Source organism: Podarcis gaigeae (genome assembly GCF_964106915.1).
Source record: "Podarcis gaigeae genome assembly, chromosome: 3".
Classification (NCBI taxonomy): domain Eukaryota; kingdom Metazoa; phylum Chordata; class Lepidosauria; order Squamata; family Lacertidae; genus Podarcis; species Podarcis gaigeae.
The window spans coordinates 77901269-77919502 of NC_139680.1; the positions used below are offsets into that span (position 1 = coordinate 77901269).

General features: G+C 40.0%; 1 protein-coding gene across 4 annotated transcripts in view; it reads left to right on the plus strand.

Moving 5' to 3' along the window:
* The window catches only part of CHRM3 (cholinergic receptor muscarinic 3), a 239663-nt gene extending 227173 nt beyond the window's left edge, over positions 1 to 12490 (plus strand). For all 4 annotated transcript variants that reach the window (XM_083732486.1, XM_083732487.1, XM_083732488.1 and 1 more), the window contains one exon: positions 1184 to 12490. In XM_083732486.1, coding sequence (XP_083588612.1) covers positions 1203 to 2999 — 1797 coding nt within the window. In that variant the 5' untranslated portion in view covers positions 1184 to 1202 and the 3' untranslated portion in view covers positions 3000 to 12490. The remainder of the gene's footprint in view (positions 1 to 1183) is intronic.
* Positions 12491 to 18234: the final 5744 nt, after the last annotated feature.

Here is an 18234-nt window from a genome sequence, read left to right on the forward strand (position 1 = left end):
AGTGTTGGGAAAAGTGGGTAAAGGGGCCACCCCTGCCCTTCCTTTGACTTCTGTAATCACAGTTGGCCAGTCTTCCTTCCTTCAGACAATCACCCTCACAGTAGTAAGATACTCCTTGCCATCTGTTGCTGAGCTGCAAATCCCAACTGCCCCAGCAAGCTTGACCGATAGCCAGGGATAATGGGAACTGTAGTTTAGCCATATCTGGAGGATCAGTGATTCTCTATATCTGTCCTAATACATGCTGGATTAGGCCACTGATCCATTTGGTCCAGCATTCTGTTCTCACAGTGGCCAACCAGATGCCTATGGCAAGCCTGCAAGCATTATATACATAATTTCTGTATGTGTGTGTGTTTAAATGTTTATATTTTGCCTACACAGGGTGGCTTACAGAATATAATAAAATACATCTATCAATCAAATAACAAGCCAGATATATTATAACTATATTAAATATACCAGGTTGAACTTAAATGATGGAATTTGAAAGCATGTGAGGTTGGGATTGGTGCTCAGTCTTAAAGAGTCTTTGAAGAATTGTCTTTTGGTCCAGCTGAGGATCAGTAACTATGTTTATGTCTTATTTTTGGTAAAATAGTACAAAATTTGTGAAAGAGATTTATCACAGACAATAGCAGTCCTCAATAAGTCCTATGCAAACTCGTCATGTAAATTCCAAATTTAAATGTCTCTGAATTGCCATTCTAATATTAGACTGATCTTCCTTATTGATTAGGGGCTCATTCTTACATCTTCAGCATGACTGAGTATATGTGTCAAAATTTTAAACAATGTTTTGGTGTTATATGCCACCAAGTATATAACAATTTCCCTTTGAATTAGCAACTAGTGAACAATTTTCACTATGTTCAAGTCTTGAAGCTTATATAATGTCTCAGATCTTGTGTCCAACAAACCATAAAATGTGTCACCTGTTCAGTTTCACAGTAATATCCTAGCAGCAGTTTTAATAAAGCAAGTGGTTTTGGTCATTTGCTTTTCCCTCAAATTGTGTTAACTCAGCTGAAAATGTTCTTCCTATAACCACTTCACATACTTTGATATCTCAGATGTAATAGATATTCAACTAATAATAACTGATATGGTGGTGCCAGCAAAGTAACAAATCCTAATTTGTTTCTTTCTCTCTCTTCTCTTTCTCCTCCACCTCCTCTTGCAGAATATGTCAGAACGTCACAATGGTCCCATCTAGCAATAGTACAATCTCTTCCTTGGTTTCTGTGAGCGCTGTCTGGATTCAAGACTCCCAAACAACAGGCCTCCCAAGTGATGCATCCTCGTTCACTAGCAGTCATGGCCTCTCCCAAACAAACGAGAGCTTCTCTTTCACCACTATGGAAATGACCAATGGATCACAAGTTCCTGCTGATCCTCTGGGTGGCCACACCGTTTGGCAAGTTGTCTTGATTGCTTTACTCACTGGCTTCTTGGCCCTTGTGACCATCATAGGAAACATCCTCGTGATTGTGGCGTTTAAAGTCAACAAACAGCTGAAAACTGTTAACAATTACTTCTTGCTGAGCCTTGCTTGTGCAGATTTGATCATTGGCATTATTTCCATGAACCTGTTCACTACATATATCATCATGGGCCGCTGGGCTTTGGGAAACCTGGCCTGTGACCTGTGGCTCTCCATCGACTATGTAGCTAGCAATGCCTCAGTTATGAATCTGCTGGTCATAAGCTTTGACAGATATTTTTCCATCACAAGGCCACTTACCTACAGAGCAAAACGAACAACCAGAAGAGCTGGGGTGATGATTGGCTTGGCTTGGGTCATCTCCTTTGTCCTTTGGGCCCCTGCTATTCTGTTCTGGCAATATTTTGTTGGGGAGCGAACTGTTGGTGAAGGTGAATGTTACATCCAGTTCCTGACTGAGCCTATCATCACTTTTGGCACCGCAATAGCTGCCTTTTATTTGCCCGTCACCATTATGAGTATTTTGTACTGGAGGATATACAAGGAGACAGAGAAGCGTACCAAAGAGTTAGCAGGACTCCAGGCCTCTGGCAGCGAAGCTGAGGCAGCACGCTTTGTCAACCAGACAGGCAGCTCTAGAAGCTGCAGCAGCTATGAGCTGCAGCAGCATAATACAAAGCGCTCAAAGAGAAGAAAGTATGGCGGCTGCCACTTCTGGATGACATCCAAGAGCTGGAAGCCAAGCCCAGATCAGGTTGATCAGGAGCACAGCAGCAGTGACAGCTGGAACAACAACGATGGCAACGCTTCTCTTGAGAACTCTGCTTCGTCGGACGAAGACGACATTGCCTCTGAGACCAGGGCCATCTATTCCATTGTACTGAAGCTTCCAGGACATAACACTATCCTAAACTCTACAAAGCAACCCTCATCAGAAGACCTGCAGGGGTCGGAGGATGAATTGTCGAAGATGGACACAGAGTCAAAAGACAAGAAGCCCAAAAACCTTCATCCACAAAAGTGTTTAGAAGATGGAAACTTGCAGAAGAGCTTTCCTAAACTTCCTGTTCAACCAGGATCAGCAACACACACAGGAAAGGCTACTGATGGCATTTCAACAGGACATAAGGCACCTGCTGCTCTGCCTTTGTCATTCAAGGAAGCTACCCTGGCCAAGAAGTTTGCCTTGAAGACAAGAAGTCAGATCTCCAAGCGGAAACGAATGTCACTCATCAAAGAAAAGAAAGCTGCACAGACACTCAGTGCCATTTTGTTTGCCTTCATTATCACATGGACCCCATACAACATCATGGTCTTGGTAAACACCTTTTGTAATAAATGTATTCCCCAAACCTTTTGGAACCTGGGGTATTGGCTTTGCTACATCAATAGCACAGTGAACCCTATGTGCTATGCACTGTGTAACAAAACATTCAGAACCACTTTTAAGATGTTACTGCTATGTCAGTGTGACAAACGTAAACGACGTAAGCAACAGTACCAGCAGAGACAGTCCGTCATTTTTCATAAGCGGATTCCACGGGAAGCTTCATAAAGTAGTATGTTTAACAATGGAAAAACATATTAAAGGGATTGCAAAAATGGGAGGGAGGGTGGTTGCTGGAGCCAACTCCAAATATTTCATCTTCAAGATGAGAAAGGATCAGTCTGGTGTATGCATCTATCCTTTTAATACTTCCTGTTTAATGCAATGGTTTATACCACATTAAGCAAAAACAAACTAATTGCAGAGGTTTTTACTAAGGAACAATCAAACGTCTGAAGGTTTTGCTACAAAATCCCAAGGAGTTGCAGTGCAATTATGAAAGCTATTGGTGATCTGCCCAATTATTCAAATATAAATCCATTCTGGGATCTCAGGTGAGCACATGCAGCTAGCCCATTCCTAAGGAGTAAAGTAGGTTTTAGCTGAAGTAACTAGTTGGACGGATCTATCAAAAGAAAACATATGTGTGCATTCTAAGCTTAGGTTGCACCAAACCTCTTAGAGCTTCCCTTCCTCACCTCTTTTGGATGTAATGACAATTCTTGTGGGCCAAGTTATTAAAGAATCTGCAGAGGAGGAACCAAGGCACTCAGAGCCTGCCATCTGTTTACCAGGAAATAAGATGCCTGTCTTTTGAGGCACTGCTTATCATGATTGTCAGATGCGAGCAGCACAAAGGGGCCTTGAAAATCATTTTTCAGCTTATATTTATGTTTTCTAATTTATTCTGAAATTTTGGCTTCTCCTTAAAGTGGCGAACCCCTCACAATAAATGTGCACCACAGTGAAGAACACCAGAAGGCCCCTGTTTTATGATTGTTATAGATGCAGTTTTAATTATGTTTGTGCCTCGTCCTGGAATTGCTTTGCAATGAAGGGCGGGTTAGAAATATTTTTAAATAGACAAACAAATAAGGGCACTTACTATAGCCACACATTTTTACAACGGAAATGAGTACAGTATCATGTATATTTTTCATATAGAGATGTACCTTGAAGAGCTCACAGTCTCTCAACTGGAGATGTGAGGCCACATGCAGATGAGAGAATCCTTACTAATATTTACTTTAACAGAGAACACAAAATACTGGGAGCTGCAGTCTTTACAGGATGTACTTCTGCATCAAACGTGAATGTCGATGGACTTTTGGCCTGGTTCTCAGACTTCAATTATGCCAGTACAAATAGGATATCGCCCAGTGTGGCTTTGGGAGTCTCCAGGTTGCTTAGAAGTTGACAGTGACTTCTGTGCAGATTAGGGGAGTCCAGCCCACTCTGCTGGTTTGGGGGGTAGGCAAGAGGGGACAAGAAGGAGTTCTGAGGGCAGCACCAGGAAGAAAGCATGTGATTATTTCAGTGCATTTATTCAAGGGTTTGAAGAAGTCAAAAGTCTATGTAATAAGCACATCAGTTCTCTCAGGCAGGCTCCTAAATCAGACTGCACCAGGGGATTCTCAGAACGAGTGTCTGTCTCTATTTTCTGCACATTTAGAAAGTGTTTTTAGAAATGGGGGAAAATAATTATGTATTTAAAGAAACTGACTTGGCACTTTCCAAAATGCTTGTCAATCTTGAAAGCTTCTGTTGTTATTATCGTTGTTGTTGTTGTTGTTACAACCAGTAGTGGAAAATTCAAGTTTGTGCAGTACAATGTCCCAAATTAATGTAAGTAGTCTGCTATTTTAAATAGCTAAGCACCTTCTGAGAAAGACAAAAAAAGGGCTTTAATATTTATAGTTGAGATGTGAGCAGTGATGGCTCCTGGTATTTATAATGTGGTCAGTTCCTGAGATCTTGGACACAACCCACCGTCCTCTTATGCAACTCCCATTCACTCAGTGATGATTGCAGAGGAGATGTTCCAAGTGGATTGTGCCTATACTGTACTTCACAAAAGTCAGGACTTCCCCAAGGAAAGGATTGTAATTTAAAACTTAGTTTCAGTTCAGATTTACTTACATTTTGAAAGGTAATTTTGTATATTATGCTTTCAATTGACCAAGCTTCTTTGTGGAGTTTTTTTTCCCTCTTCCTTTTTTTTTCATTAGACCTGACACTCAGATTTAACAAAAATAAAAAATAAAAGTGCAACTTCCTTTATGAAAAGGGGAATCAGTGTTGTGAACACAGAACTGGTATAAAAGCTGCTTTTGTATTCAGTGTGAGATGGTGTTTACAGATGATTTTGACAACAGTGGAAGTATATTAAATAGTGTCTGTGTATCTGAGCTATTTAATTTTGTGTTATGTTTATATGAAGAAATATTTATACATAAAAGCCACCAAAATGTTTTATTTAAATGTTGATAAATATTGCTCTTCAGTCTTCAACTGTAATGTCCTTTAAATGCAAAATCATAAAGGTGTTCTTGAGAAATGAACACAGCTTTCAGGTCTGTGCATCACTGATTGTAGTAGGTTCCATTTGTGAGCACGGAAGAGTTTCCCCCGTTTATTGCACTCCACCAACATAGACTGGTCTCGGCAGGGCTGGAGGTCAGGATAGCTGCAGCTGCCACGTACACCCAAAGGTGTATAGGGGCAAGCTCCTATGAACTGCATGACAAGTATACACTGAACAGGAAAAGCTTTTCCCAGAATTGGGGAGGGGGACGATGACACAAAACAGGTTGGAAAGCAGCAACTACTATCAGACTCTAAGCAGTGGAGAACTTCCAAGTAGGAACTCTAAAGGATGGGTGTGTTTTTGCTTTTCCTATGGAACCAAGTGATTAGGACTGCTGGCATGCATAGGGGTGTAGTGCATTAGAGGCCAGGACCACAAGTTGCAGAATTGGAATAGCTTAGATACCATTGTGTAGAAAGGTGGGGGCTGTAAATTTAAACAACAAATAAATAAAATACAAATGGTGAACTTGAGTGAATGTGAGAATTGCACCCCATACCAAATGCCAGATCTGCTTTTATTTTTTAAAACTCACATGCAAGCCAAGGCACTTTAGAATACCATCACATATAAAGCTCTCATGCCAGGCTCATCTAAAAAGCCAGTTACATATTCTACCCAAACAAATATAACAGGAACATCAATCTTTTTTTTTTTTTAAGGGTGGAATTCAGGCCAGAGAAGCATTGTGTGGGGATGGGGCTACAAATAATTCCTAAGCAATTCCTTCCTGGTAGGTTTGCAAACTTGCCTGTTCCCTTGGAACTGTGGACAAAAGGAGAGGCATGGATTTCACAGAATCATAAAACTGGACAGTTGAAAGAGATCTTGAGGATCATATAGTCCAACCCCCTGCCATGTGGAAATCATTTGGCCCAATATGGGGTTCGAACCCACAACCCTGAATCTTAAGAAGCTCATGCTCCACCAACTGAGCCATCTCAGTCAATCCACATATAGGCTAGTGTTAAAGATGGAAAACAGAAAAAGCAAATACTTTGGGCGACGGCAGAGAATGCCCACTGACCATTAGAATGATCTGTTTTTAACAAGTGAGTGGGCATACGGCCATGGACTGAGGGGCATTTTGCCTCCTGGCCCTATGAATGCAAAACTTCAGTGGGAACAGGAACCTGACAGCAAATAGTGCTTCCTCCCTCTAAGTTCTTGCAGCTTGTTAGGACATTGCAGCTTGTTAGAACATTGCCTCTTGAGTTACTTATTAAGAACAGAAAGACATTTCATAGCTCAAGTTGACCTTACAACTATTGTTTGAACATTTATATATACAGTATATTCATACATATATATTGTCATATCGTTATCTTTTGCTATTTAGGGTAAATACAATTTCCTCTATGAGATGTGAGGAAGCCAGACTACAACAAAGAGGCTAACTTGCATATTGCTGATTTATTAATGAGAGAGTATTTTTTTAAATCAAAAGTTAGCATTTTTTTTGCAAAAAAACAACTTGTCGCCACTGTTTACACGAAAGAAGCAAACATGTGGGGATTGTTTTCAGAGAAATAAAATTAAATAAATCTGATGTTTGATGTGTGAAGATGTCTTTAACGATCCTTTGTAATTGTAGTGCAACTATAAAATGTTCAATGGCCTCTTGATGGAACAGTGCAATTTTAAGGGTAGGGTTGTGGTTGATTTTATTGTGCGAGCCCAAGTGTGCTTTGGTCAGTAAGAATTTAACAGCCTAGTCCATTATCGTGCAGGTATGCTCAGTTTCACTGCTACTTTCATACCAGGAGGGACTCGGCATGCACCACCCCCTACCAGAAATAGAGTTCCACGAGTGCCTTAGCAACAGGGTCTGGCTCAAACAAACAAACAGCTAGATATACCTCTGAGCAATTTAAGAGCTGCATCCTAATGCTAATACAGATTGGAAGTGTTCTTTTGAGCAATTGACAGTATAAAAAGAGCATCCCATGATAGCAAACTTTTAGTTCCTTCCCTCTAGACCTTCATTGCACTCTGTTAACTAGTGATAGTGCTGGTGTAAAATGACCTTAACAGTCAATAAGAATTGCTTGTACAAAATCTACACTGATACCTTGATGTCATCTCCCACTAGGCAAGAGTACCCCAAGGAGCCTTAAGGTGGCTGATGCTGGTATCATGGATCAGGCTGCAAAAAAGTGCATGCATATAGGAATATATAGCACCTTTGGTTCCATCTACATGTATAAAAACACACCTGACTGCATGCATGTATGAAATTGGCTTGTTCTTCAAAGAGTAGCAGCCCCTAGGTAATAGAGGCAGTTGGGGCACAAACATTCTGTCATAGACACAACTGTGTAGAGCAGGAATGGTAAACCCTTTGGAAGCTACATGTACTGACATTTTCTTTTTAAAAAGAACAAATGTGGGTGGGGAGGGAATGCAGCATCATAGAATTGCAGTAGGAGTGGTAAGTGATTTTTTTAAAAAAAGATGAGAAATTTGGGGGAAGCTTGAGTAGGTGACAGAAAGCAGCAGGGTACCTATGGGAACAGCCAGTAAAAATTAAACAGACAAATAAAACAAAATATTTATTTAAGATTAAAAACGGGGGGGGGGGGATTGGCACTGTCAAACAAACTACTCAAGCCTGTTGCGTGCAGATGCAGTCTATAGACCAAAAGTTAAACTAAAGAGGCAATAGACAGACAGATAGACAGATGGATAGATAGTTTTCAACATAAGCTACAATAAAAGACAAACTAATCTAATATATGCTCAGGCTGAAGGGCATTCATGTGTTGATGAAGAACAGGCTGCCACCATCTACCCCTTTGCTTAAAGAAGCAACATTGACTAGTACTGATGTTTCATTTGTTTTATCTGTTCTAAACAACAAGGAGCAGAGAGGGAAATCTATACCCAGCAAGTTATGGCCAGTTCAAAATAGCGCCAGTTGGTTTTATGAGGTTATTGACATTTTCTACATTGCTTGGCTGTTTCAAGAACTCACTGCAGGAATAACAGTTGACCTGTAGTGAATACTTATTGAAACTTTTTCTTTCTGTCTGTCTTTTTTTGTGGGTAGAGGAGAATACTTCAAATACACTGCAACTTTATTTCTGTTGCTAGCCTGGAATGAGAAAGTGGTGTAGCAACAAAATAGACCTTTGAGGTTTCCTGAACAGCTCTCTGTAAGCGACACTTCATATCCAGGGCTTGGACAAAAATAACAAATGTTCCAAAGAGCTGTTGAAAGCATAAGAAAAACTGGAAACATTTCTCAGCACCAATAAAAACAAAATAGAAAGGGGTATTTTTCAGCTCAGCTTCACCCACTATACTTGGATTATAGATGGCATGTTTTAACTTTATTGAACTGCATTCCTTTGGCTGTGGAATAAACAGCATGGGCTCAGTGCTACCTCCCTGTGAAGGACCCTTAAATCATAGGGGTATTAGGGAGACAGAAAGTTTCTATCATTCTTCCCTCACACATTAGCTCTGCTGTGCAATTTTGGATTGTGGTTCTGTAGGTAGGGTGCATGTCCAATGAATGTTAAACCAATAAAACCTTTCCAGGATATACAATCCCTGTATTTTCCCCAGCATACATGTTAGTGCTTAATTTCTTATTTTAATGATAATTAATTTAAATCTTGGTCCAGGTTAGTTCCACAAGGCTCTTCTCCAACCCAACATCCTCTTGCTTTAGTGATTTTTAAGCAAATCATGCACAACTGCAGTCTGCAAAGGCATCGTGAAGTGGACATACAATGAGTGCTTCTCCACAGTGAGTAGTTCATCAAGGCAGGAAAAAGGCAAACTATTTGCAAATCTAGCAACCTGCTATTACTAGCCAGAGGAAGCATTAAGAAAGTTATTTAAAACCCACCACAAAAATCATAACAGTAACATTATGAATTCTAAATGTGAAATATAGCCTACTTATCATTGAAGAACAGGGCTCTGCTAACAATATTTATCGTGCCAGATTGCACTTTTGCTTAACAGGTGGATTTCTTTAAAAAAAACAAAAAGCCACCCTGAAATCTGATTAGGTGGCACCTTCACTTCTGTTGGAACTTACCAGCACAAGTTCTATTGTAACCTACAAGCTGCCTTTCCCCTGAATAACCTTGATAACAGCTACATTAATGGAAACTGAGAATTCCATTTTCCCCTTAGTTGCTGCTCATAGTCCTGCTTGCTTGATAAGATAAAAATAATACTAATCTAATATAAAAATCATATCTGATTGTACTAGACAATGTGTACCAAAAGCTGATGATGTAACGTTTACATAATCGCAACGTGTTGCCTGAACGTTTCAAATGTGTTTCCGGTTTCTCTCCCTATTTCTGTAAATCTGAGGTCAGTGGAAGAAAACTAGCTCTGCAATAGAACAAGCAGGGTAGCTTTTAAGAGAGAGTGCAATATTGGGGAAGCTCATATAGGGAAAGTCATATACCCTGATCTACAGTAGCTGGCAATGCTGACACAAGGGATCTATACTCTCTTGCCTTGGAAAAGCAGTCGTTCAGAGGATCGTTGCACTGTTTCCTCTTATTTCACCACCACTAGCCTTGTTCTGGTAACAAACTGGTGGGTGCTCAAGGGATACTAAAGCATAAGTACTGTCCAGCTGCTCATAACTCCCCTCCCCCATTCTAGACCTACGGTAATGACTCAAAGATGATTGGAGAGTAATAGCAAAATCTCCTTACTGGATCGGGCTGCATGATAAATCTGTCACTGTCCATTATTATGTGGGCAATTGTGTTTTCTACTGTAAGAATAAACTGCAGCAAGTCTTGAGCATCCACACGCCCCATTTCCTCTCCTCTGTTGCACACATGAAGAGGTGAACAAAAGCTTAATTTTACATTTTAAACTAATTAAATTTTCCTTGTGAGGTGCGAACCTGGGGAAATTGTGTCTTGTCTAAAACTGGTTACTGAGAACAAGCTGAATCAAACCTTGGTTTCAGATCCTGACTTAGTTTCAAATTATAGTATAAACAAACCACGGTTCTGAATTTGGAATTCACAAGAAATTGTGGTTAGCTTTAAATCAAATATTTTATTCATTAGTGCAAAACAGGGTAAAAGGGAGAGTGCAGTAATAATACGCAAAGCGTGCTGCGTCTTATTCTCACAGTGGGAACTCAGGGTTGCCAGTTCTGAACTGAGTCACTGTCTTAAATTTCCTTGATGCTATCTACTAGGCTCATTTGGCAATATTCACACACAAAAATGCACACTTGCCAAAATGTCTGTTGATTATAATTTTGACCTAATTCATTTCAACAGAAGTAACACAAAGTGCAAACTTATATCACTCACCTACTGGCTTAAAGAAACAGGAATGTAACCCTCCCCCCCACCCACCCCCCATCCGATAATGCTTGCTTTTAATGTATTTATGTTCCCAGCTTCTTATAAAATGTTGGATGTTCCATAAAAATGTATAGAGCTAGTTGGTTGAGAGAAGCAAAGGGCAAATATTCAGGATCCACCGCCACCCCTTGCATAAAATCTGAGTGCCTACACCTTTAACTCTGTTTCAAATGCCAAAAACCACAATCCTGCATGATAAGAGAGCAGAACAGTTTCTGAAGTCCATTCTAACTCTCCCTTTCTTCATTAGCAGCTGCCATGCTAGTTGTTGCATGCCCTCCCATACATTTCTCAGTATATTTAGTAACTTGTTCTCCCACCACACAACACACACACACACACACACACACACACACACACACGGGTTAAAACAGATGCTCATAGACTGCAGCCAAGACATGCATACAGCAAATTAATATACTGAATCCAGTTCTTCCCAACAATTTTTAATGGAGAGTTTTACAGTGCAGTTCTAACACATCTACTCAGAAGTATGTCTTATTGAATTCAGTGGTGCTTATTCCAAGATGAAGGAGGCTAGAATTATGAAAGGATTTGTTCGGTTTTTCTCTTTTAAAATTTACTTCCCTGCAGACTGGTTTTAAGTTCTGTTCTTCAGGATCCTTCCAACAGCATTACCAACATTGTCCCTTTGCAGTTAGACTACTTAGTTATGGAGCAACTGGCTACACTGAGTGTTTCAGTTGGTTCCCTCAGTCTTACAGCCATTTTGGTTTCACTCTAGGGCCCTCTCAGACTACTTTAGATACCACACATCAACAAACCCAGTTTGCTTCTGGGTATACGTTCCCTAGGTAGCTAAAGTCCAACTCCAGTCCTCTTAATGCACATTCCTGCCTTCATACACACTTGTTTTTCGCATGTTACATGGTTTGGGGAGTACACCTCAAACATGCTCTGTGAAGAGATATGTAGTTTGCCTTGGGGAAATCAGGAGAAAAGGTAGCTGTGAAAGAATGGAGGGGAAACTGGAAGGGAACAGTGAAGAGACCTGGGTCAGCCTCCCCTCTTGCAAATGGGTTCACAAGAATTTCTACAGCAACATTTCAGGCTTTTCTTAATATATCATCATCTTACTAATATTTGAAGTGCTGAGAATCCTTCAAGTGACAGGAGCACAACTGCAACTATACAATCGTTCTTAGTAAAAAAATATATCTCCAATTATGCATTTTACATGCATATATTCATGAGAAAACAATGTTTTGCAGAAATGTTACTAAACAACGCAAACCAGGATAATTTATGCAAAGCCCTTCTACCATTCCACTTTTAAACCTCCAGCTAATGGGGAAATGTTGGTAAGGTATGCTGAATTAAGAAGCGCTAACATAATGTGAATAAATATCACTAAAAACTCAACAAGTTTCATAAGAAGTTAACCCTTGTATCCTGTTATGTGCCCTCAGGGATCCCCATTTGGTACTAAAATGCAGTTTAACCTACTAAACTTCATACTGTTTAAAGTATCTGGATGTATCAGATTAAAAATGACAAAAAAATTGTAAATTGTGTGATTGAGTGAAGTTGTATGTATATTTTTCAAGTCTTCAAGATAGTTGACGTTTTAACTTATTTGAGTTTTTAAGTTGCAGTCTCTTCATATTTTGAAATTTTGTACACCTTGTAAACTTAAATATTTTGTCACTTGTAACTTATTTTTGTTGCCATATACTGACACATGCTCATTTCTATATGAAGTGTATTGTTTATTAATTGCTTCTGAGGCAGCAATAAAAACATCAAATTGTTCTCATGTTCCTGTTAACATCCATATATGGGGGAAAGGGGTATTCTACTATTATATTTCCTAACAAAAATATTCCCCAACTGTCCATCTCATCTTATTTAGGGGAAAACTAAGCTAGTTCTCACTGAAGATAACTGAAGAACTTTTGCTGTTGACTGCACCACGTAAGGTTTTGCTCAAATTCATTAATTTCTTGTGGAAGCTTTTCTAGAAAAGAAGGAACTAACTGCCCCACAATTGGATGTGTGAATGGTGCCTGGGGGGGGGGGGGACATATCCAGAAGTGGTTTTGGAGAGGGCAGTGCACCAATTTCTCCAACTTATTCAGCCATGAATTAAACCCTGGGTGGACTTAAGAGAGACCATGTTGACAGACCTAATTACCCTAGTGTTCACACCAGGTAATTTTCACAATACACAACTAAGCAGTCACTACTTCAGTGTCATTTCCTGCACTGATTAGCACTCTTGTTCCAACAGAGTTGCTATCTAATAAAAATATTCTGAAGAAGCATGCTTCCATATGTTGCTCTCTTCTTTGTTGGACCAGGGTTGTTTCATTTCATTTATTTTTCTAAGCTTGCAGGACTCCTGACCACTGGAAGTAAAGCAACAATGCTTGCTGTAAGTTACCTGAGCTAATTAGGGGAGACTGGCAGAGATGCAATCAATTCTTCCCTCACTGATTCCCTCTATTTCAGTAACTGCTTATTGGTAAAGTATAATTTTCCCAAGTTAGTTAGTCCAAGTATGGGTTAGCATGTGCTAGGATTAAACTTCCTGGCTCCATCTTGGTCACATATAAAACCAACACTTAACAAGGCATTGTTTCCCATGGGTAATAAACTGGTAAGATTTTTTCTTCTTCTTTCAAGCAGCAATATTACCAGACTATTTATTTCTGCACACCACTGCAACGTATTTACCAAATTTCAACACTAACTAGTACACAATCTCACATTGACGTTCCCATTTATAATACAACACTATACATAGCTGAACAAGGTTATACCTACCTGTATGCACATTTAATGTTAAAAACTAGCTCCAAAGCAGCTCTAAAGCATACATACCCTAGTTCATGAAAGTGGACAGGAGAGTGAATTGATAAAATTCTCAAAATGCTGTCTGATTATATTTAGAAACAAGTGGTAAAATTAAAAAATCCAAAATGTTAGGCATTGCAAGAAAAGAAAGGAATACCAGTGAATCTATATCCATACATCACATTGTTTCACTGTTGAATATTCTGCAGGCTGGCTAGTTCTGTACTTCATTGAGTATTTAATTTAATTTAACAAAATACTGTAGCTGTATAAAACCACATTCCAAAAGTCTTGCTTGAAAAGGAAAAGAAACCCATATCTGATCCTTCATTGTATACCTTTCTGGTTCTACATTACCATGGACAGGTGTGTATACTGCAAATGCTGTACACTCATGCATAAGAAGATTTGGAATCCAACAAGCCAGGGAAATGAGGACCAGAATTGTCACCGCAAAAACAGAAAATGTTACCTTTCAGAACAGCTAACAAAGCTCATTTGAGCCAACAGAATTTCCCTTTGCTAAAAGAAGCAGTTTATGAGGCAGGAGCATTAGACTTGCATGCTTGCTAGGAGTTAACCAGCATAAACAATCCAGTTTTACTGTGGACCAGTAAAAACTGGAATACCGCTGGCAACCTGAGGTGAGTAGCAGCAGGCCTGGTCTACCTGAGCTTGAGCTGGGAACTGTTGTACCCCTTTAGGATCCTGTAAGCGGGGCGGGCACGAGGCATATGATTAGGTCCTGCCCAATGTCATTTCTGCCCAAATTGTGACAATTAAATTGGTTAAGTGTCAAAACAATAACCTGCCAATCAGTGAGAGAATGACAAGAAGCTCTTGACCAAGGGTCAATTGTGATTGAGAGTAAAATTCTTTTCTAGTCCTATAAACCAGTAGCAACTTAACACCTCAACAGAACACTTTAAAACTGAGGGAGGGGTAGGCTAGGGAAACAGAGAAAATAGGGGCTGAGGTGGAAGGCCTGCTGTCCTGCCCCACTCCTCCTGAGATCTGGAAGGGCTGTGTGACATTGTGAGGCCCCAACAGAATCCAGGGAAGAAGGTCTCTGCCTTTTGCCACCCTGCAAGTTGGCCCTCTCACAAGAGAAGCACCACACTGAGAGTTCACAGAGGTGTAAAGAAAGCAGCAACTTTCTTCCTTATCTGCAATCCTTTAAAGTATGGCAGGATGTCAAATGCCAACAGTGTCTTTCAGCTCTCTATATTGGACAAACAGGCCACACCTTACGCCAAAGAATAAACGGACATAAATCAGACATCAGGAATCACAAGACAGAGAAACCAGTAGGAGAACACTTCAATCTCCCAGGACATTCTATACAAGATCTCAAAGTAGCTGTTTTACTACAAAGGAATTTCAGAAATAGACTGGAAAGAGAAGCTGCTGAATTGCAGCTTATCACCAAACTTAAAACCATGGAGAGACCTGGTCTGAACAAAGACATTGGATTCTTATCTCATTATACATGACAAAGCCATTTTTCACCTTCTCACCCCTTGCTTTTTTTCTGTAGAGACCTATTGCAGTCGTTAAGAGTCGTCAACAGGCTCATCACAGCTATCTGCCAATCACCCATTCCCACCACCCTTCTGAGTAATACCCCTCCCCACCTTCTCACTATATAGAAGGGTCTGGAAACTTCTGTTTCAGTGTATCTGAAGAAGTGTGCCTGCACACGAAAGCTCATACCAAGAACTAACTTAGTTGGTCTTTAAGGTGCTACTGGAAGGAATTTTTTTGTTTCAAGTTAAAAGTTTCTCAGAGTATATCACAAGTGGTACCCAATCATACCAACACCATTCCCAGAGAGAGGAAAGTTCTGTGGTACATATTAAGAGAAACTATTTAAGAAGCATAAACCCAGTTAACAACACAGTCCTATAAAGAAGCCCCATAATTTTCAATGGGGCTTATCCCCAGGTAAATGGGACTAAATATCCCAATTATAAGAAGGGGAAATTCCCTCAGTGCTCTCCCTTCACTCCCTTGCCACCAAACAAAGGAGTAAGAAGAAATATTGTGATCCAGTCAAAAAGCTTTCCTACATAACAACCTGAAGTGCTAGCTATGTATTAAGGGCTGGAAAACTCAAGATTTGCCCACACTGGAAGAATGGCAGATGCAACTGATGGACTATATGGAACTGGATGAGATGACCGGCAGAATCCGAAACCAGGGGGAAGAATTGGAGGAGGAGAACTGGAAGAAGTTTAAAGACTATCTACAAAAGCATTGTAAACTGTATGAATGTTAAGAAAAATGTAAGATCTGCAACATCAGGGCTCCAACAAATCAATAATCTATATGTGTAAAAGATAATGTAATTGAAAAATAAGATAAATTGTGGATAAATGGTACTCTATAATTAACCTTTGACAAGAGAAATTTAAAAGATTAAATTTGAGATTTGAATATTGGGAAATTTTAATAGACAAATTAAATTAAGTTAATAATTTGCTGGTAAAACTTATGAGTTTAGAGAGTAGGAACAAGAGGCGTGAGGAAGTCCAAGGATGTTTATGAAATGAGGATATCTGAATTTGGTATTTTTTTTTTATGTATCTTTATTGTCAAACAAAAATTTAATAAATATTAAAAAAAAAACAACAACCTGAAGTGCTAGCTATGTAAAAGGTACAGGGACCCCTGACCATTAGGTCCAGTTGCGGACGACTCTGAGGTTGCAGCACTTATCTTGTTTTATTGGCCGAAGGAGCCAGTGTACAGTTTCTGGGTCATGTGGCCAGCATGACTAAGCCGCTTTTGCCGAACCAGAGCAGCGCACAGAAACACTGTTTACCTTCCCGCTGGAGCAGTACCTGTTTATCTACTTGCACTTTGGCGTGCTTTCGAACTGCTAGGTGGGCAGGAGCTGGGACCGAGCAACAGGAGCTCACCCCGTCACAGGGATTCAAACCACCGACCTTCTGATCAGCAAACCCTAGGCTCTGTGGTTTAACCCACAGCGCCACCCATGTCCCTAGCTATGTAAACAGCAGCAAGTCAAAGCTTTTCCAACACAGAACACAGTGATAGGAAGAAATGATTTTCTGTCAGAAACAATGATAACCCCACCTCTGAAACATACCTGTCATGGTGTGAGTGTACCCAACAAAATAAAAAGGACACTATACTAGAAACAACGTAGACAAAATCTATATTTTTCATTATTATTAATAAATGTAATACAATAATTAAGCACAAAATGAGCTTACCACCCTAACAGTCTGAGTTCCAAATCTGAGGGGGGAGAGCCAAGGCAATGTCAGCATTTGAAGTAATAAAGTATGTGAACATATACGAGCAAAGCAACAATGTTGTCTGACTGGGGACCTAGATGGCAAGTGGGGAAGAAAAGCCATGTATGTTGGACGTTACTGACAAAACTAGCTGCTACAAGCTGGTCCGCATGTATTCTTATTTGAAAAGTGTATTTGGTGCTCATGCTTTTACATTAGCGGGCTATGGACACTAGATGGCAGCACAGGAACACCAGAGATATTCCAGTGCACATTTCCTTGGAATAAAAGCACACCGTCATTTGCAAGGATAGAAAATCATCAGATGCTGACACGACATATGCTTTAATTCAGCCACTAGGCGGAGGTAGATGCGGATAGTGATTACCTTTACTTGCATTCCCATTGAAGCTTATTTCTAAAAGAAGAGAAACCGTGTCAAACACACGGTTAAGAGACAAGAGAATAGGCTCAGTCATCTGTTCACATTTCCTTGCCATCGTTATCAACAGAACTTTCCCCGCTCCAAACAACAACCCAAAATAGACGAACCTACCTTGCGACAGAGCTACAAACCTTGTACTATGACTGTATGCTAAAACTATGGCTGTATGCTGATTCCTGTGTCTTGATTGGCTGGATTGCCCTCATGACAACAGGAAGGGATGAGAAGCTGTTAAACTGCAAGGACTAACACTAGTGAAATGCTAATAGGACCTCCTGGCCATAGCAAACAGTTTGGGATTGGTCGAGCAATGTCGAGAGGTGGTTGGCCATAGGACAGAAGATTGACAGAATTGTATCTAAATTCAAATGGAAGGATAATGAATGCATGGGAGACTGGAAAAATTGTGCCATTGAAAGTGTTGTGAATTTAGAGAGTTTTTTTTCCCTATTATTTGCTTGCAATTCCCCTTGGTAAGGGAATACCCCAGTTTGCTCCAATTGTTAAGCCTCCACTGTCTTTGGAGATTGCGGTACTCATCCATTCTTCTGAAAATGTTGGAGTTTCTGAAGTCTGAGAAAAGATGGAATAAAATACAAGTTGGACCACAGCATTATGTGGATGCCCTGGAAAACGTGAGTGAAGCAGCTGAGCAATTGCATACTAAATGCCAGATAGTTATGGCAAATCCCAGCCACAGCCCTGGTGTATCAGCAGCCATTTTTCACTGCTATAGCCCCTTCACCTGCTGTAGCGAGCACACCTGCATGCAAAGTTAAGAGAAACTGCTAAAATACTTAAAAAGACAGTTACCTATTTCTCTTGCTGGTTTGTTTCTTCATCATATGAAGAAAGCTGATTTATATTGTTAATGATTCCTAAGAACAAACAAAGCTATGTAAAAGTTTATGTTTCTAAGTGGAGTTAATATGGTACTCTACATGAAATATAGATAATATGGACATGGTTCATAATTTACCTAACATGCTGC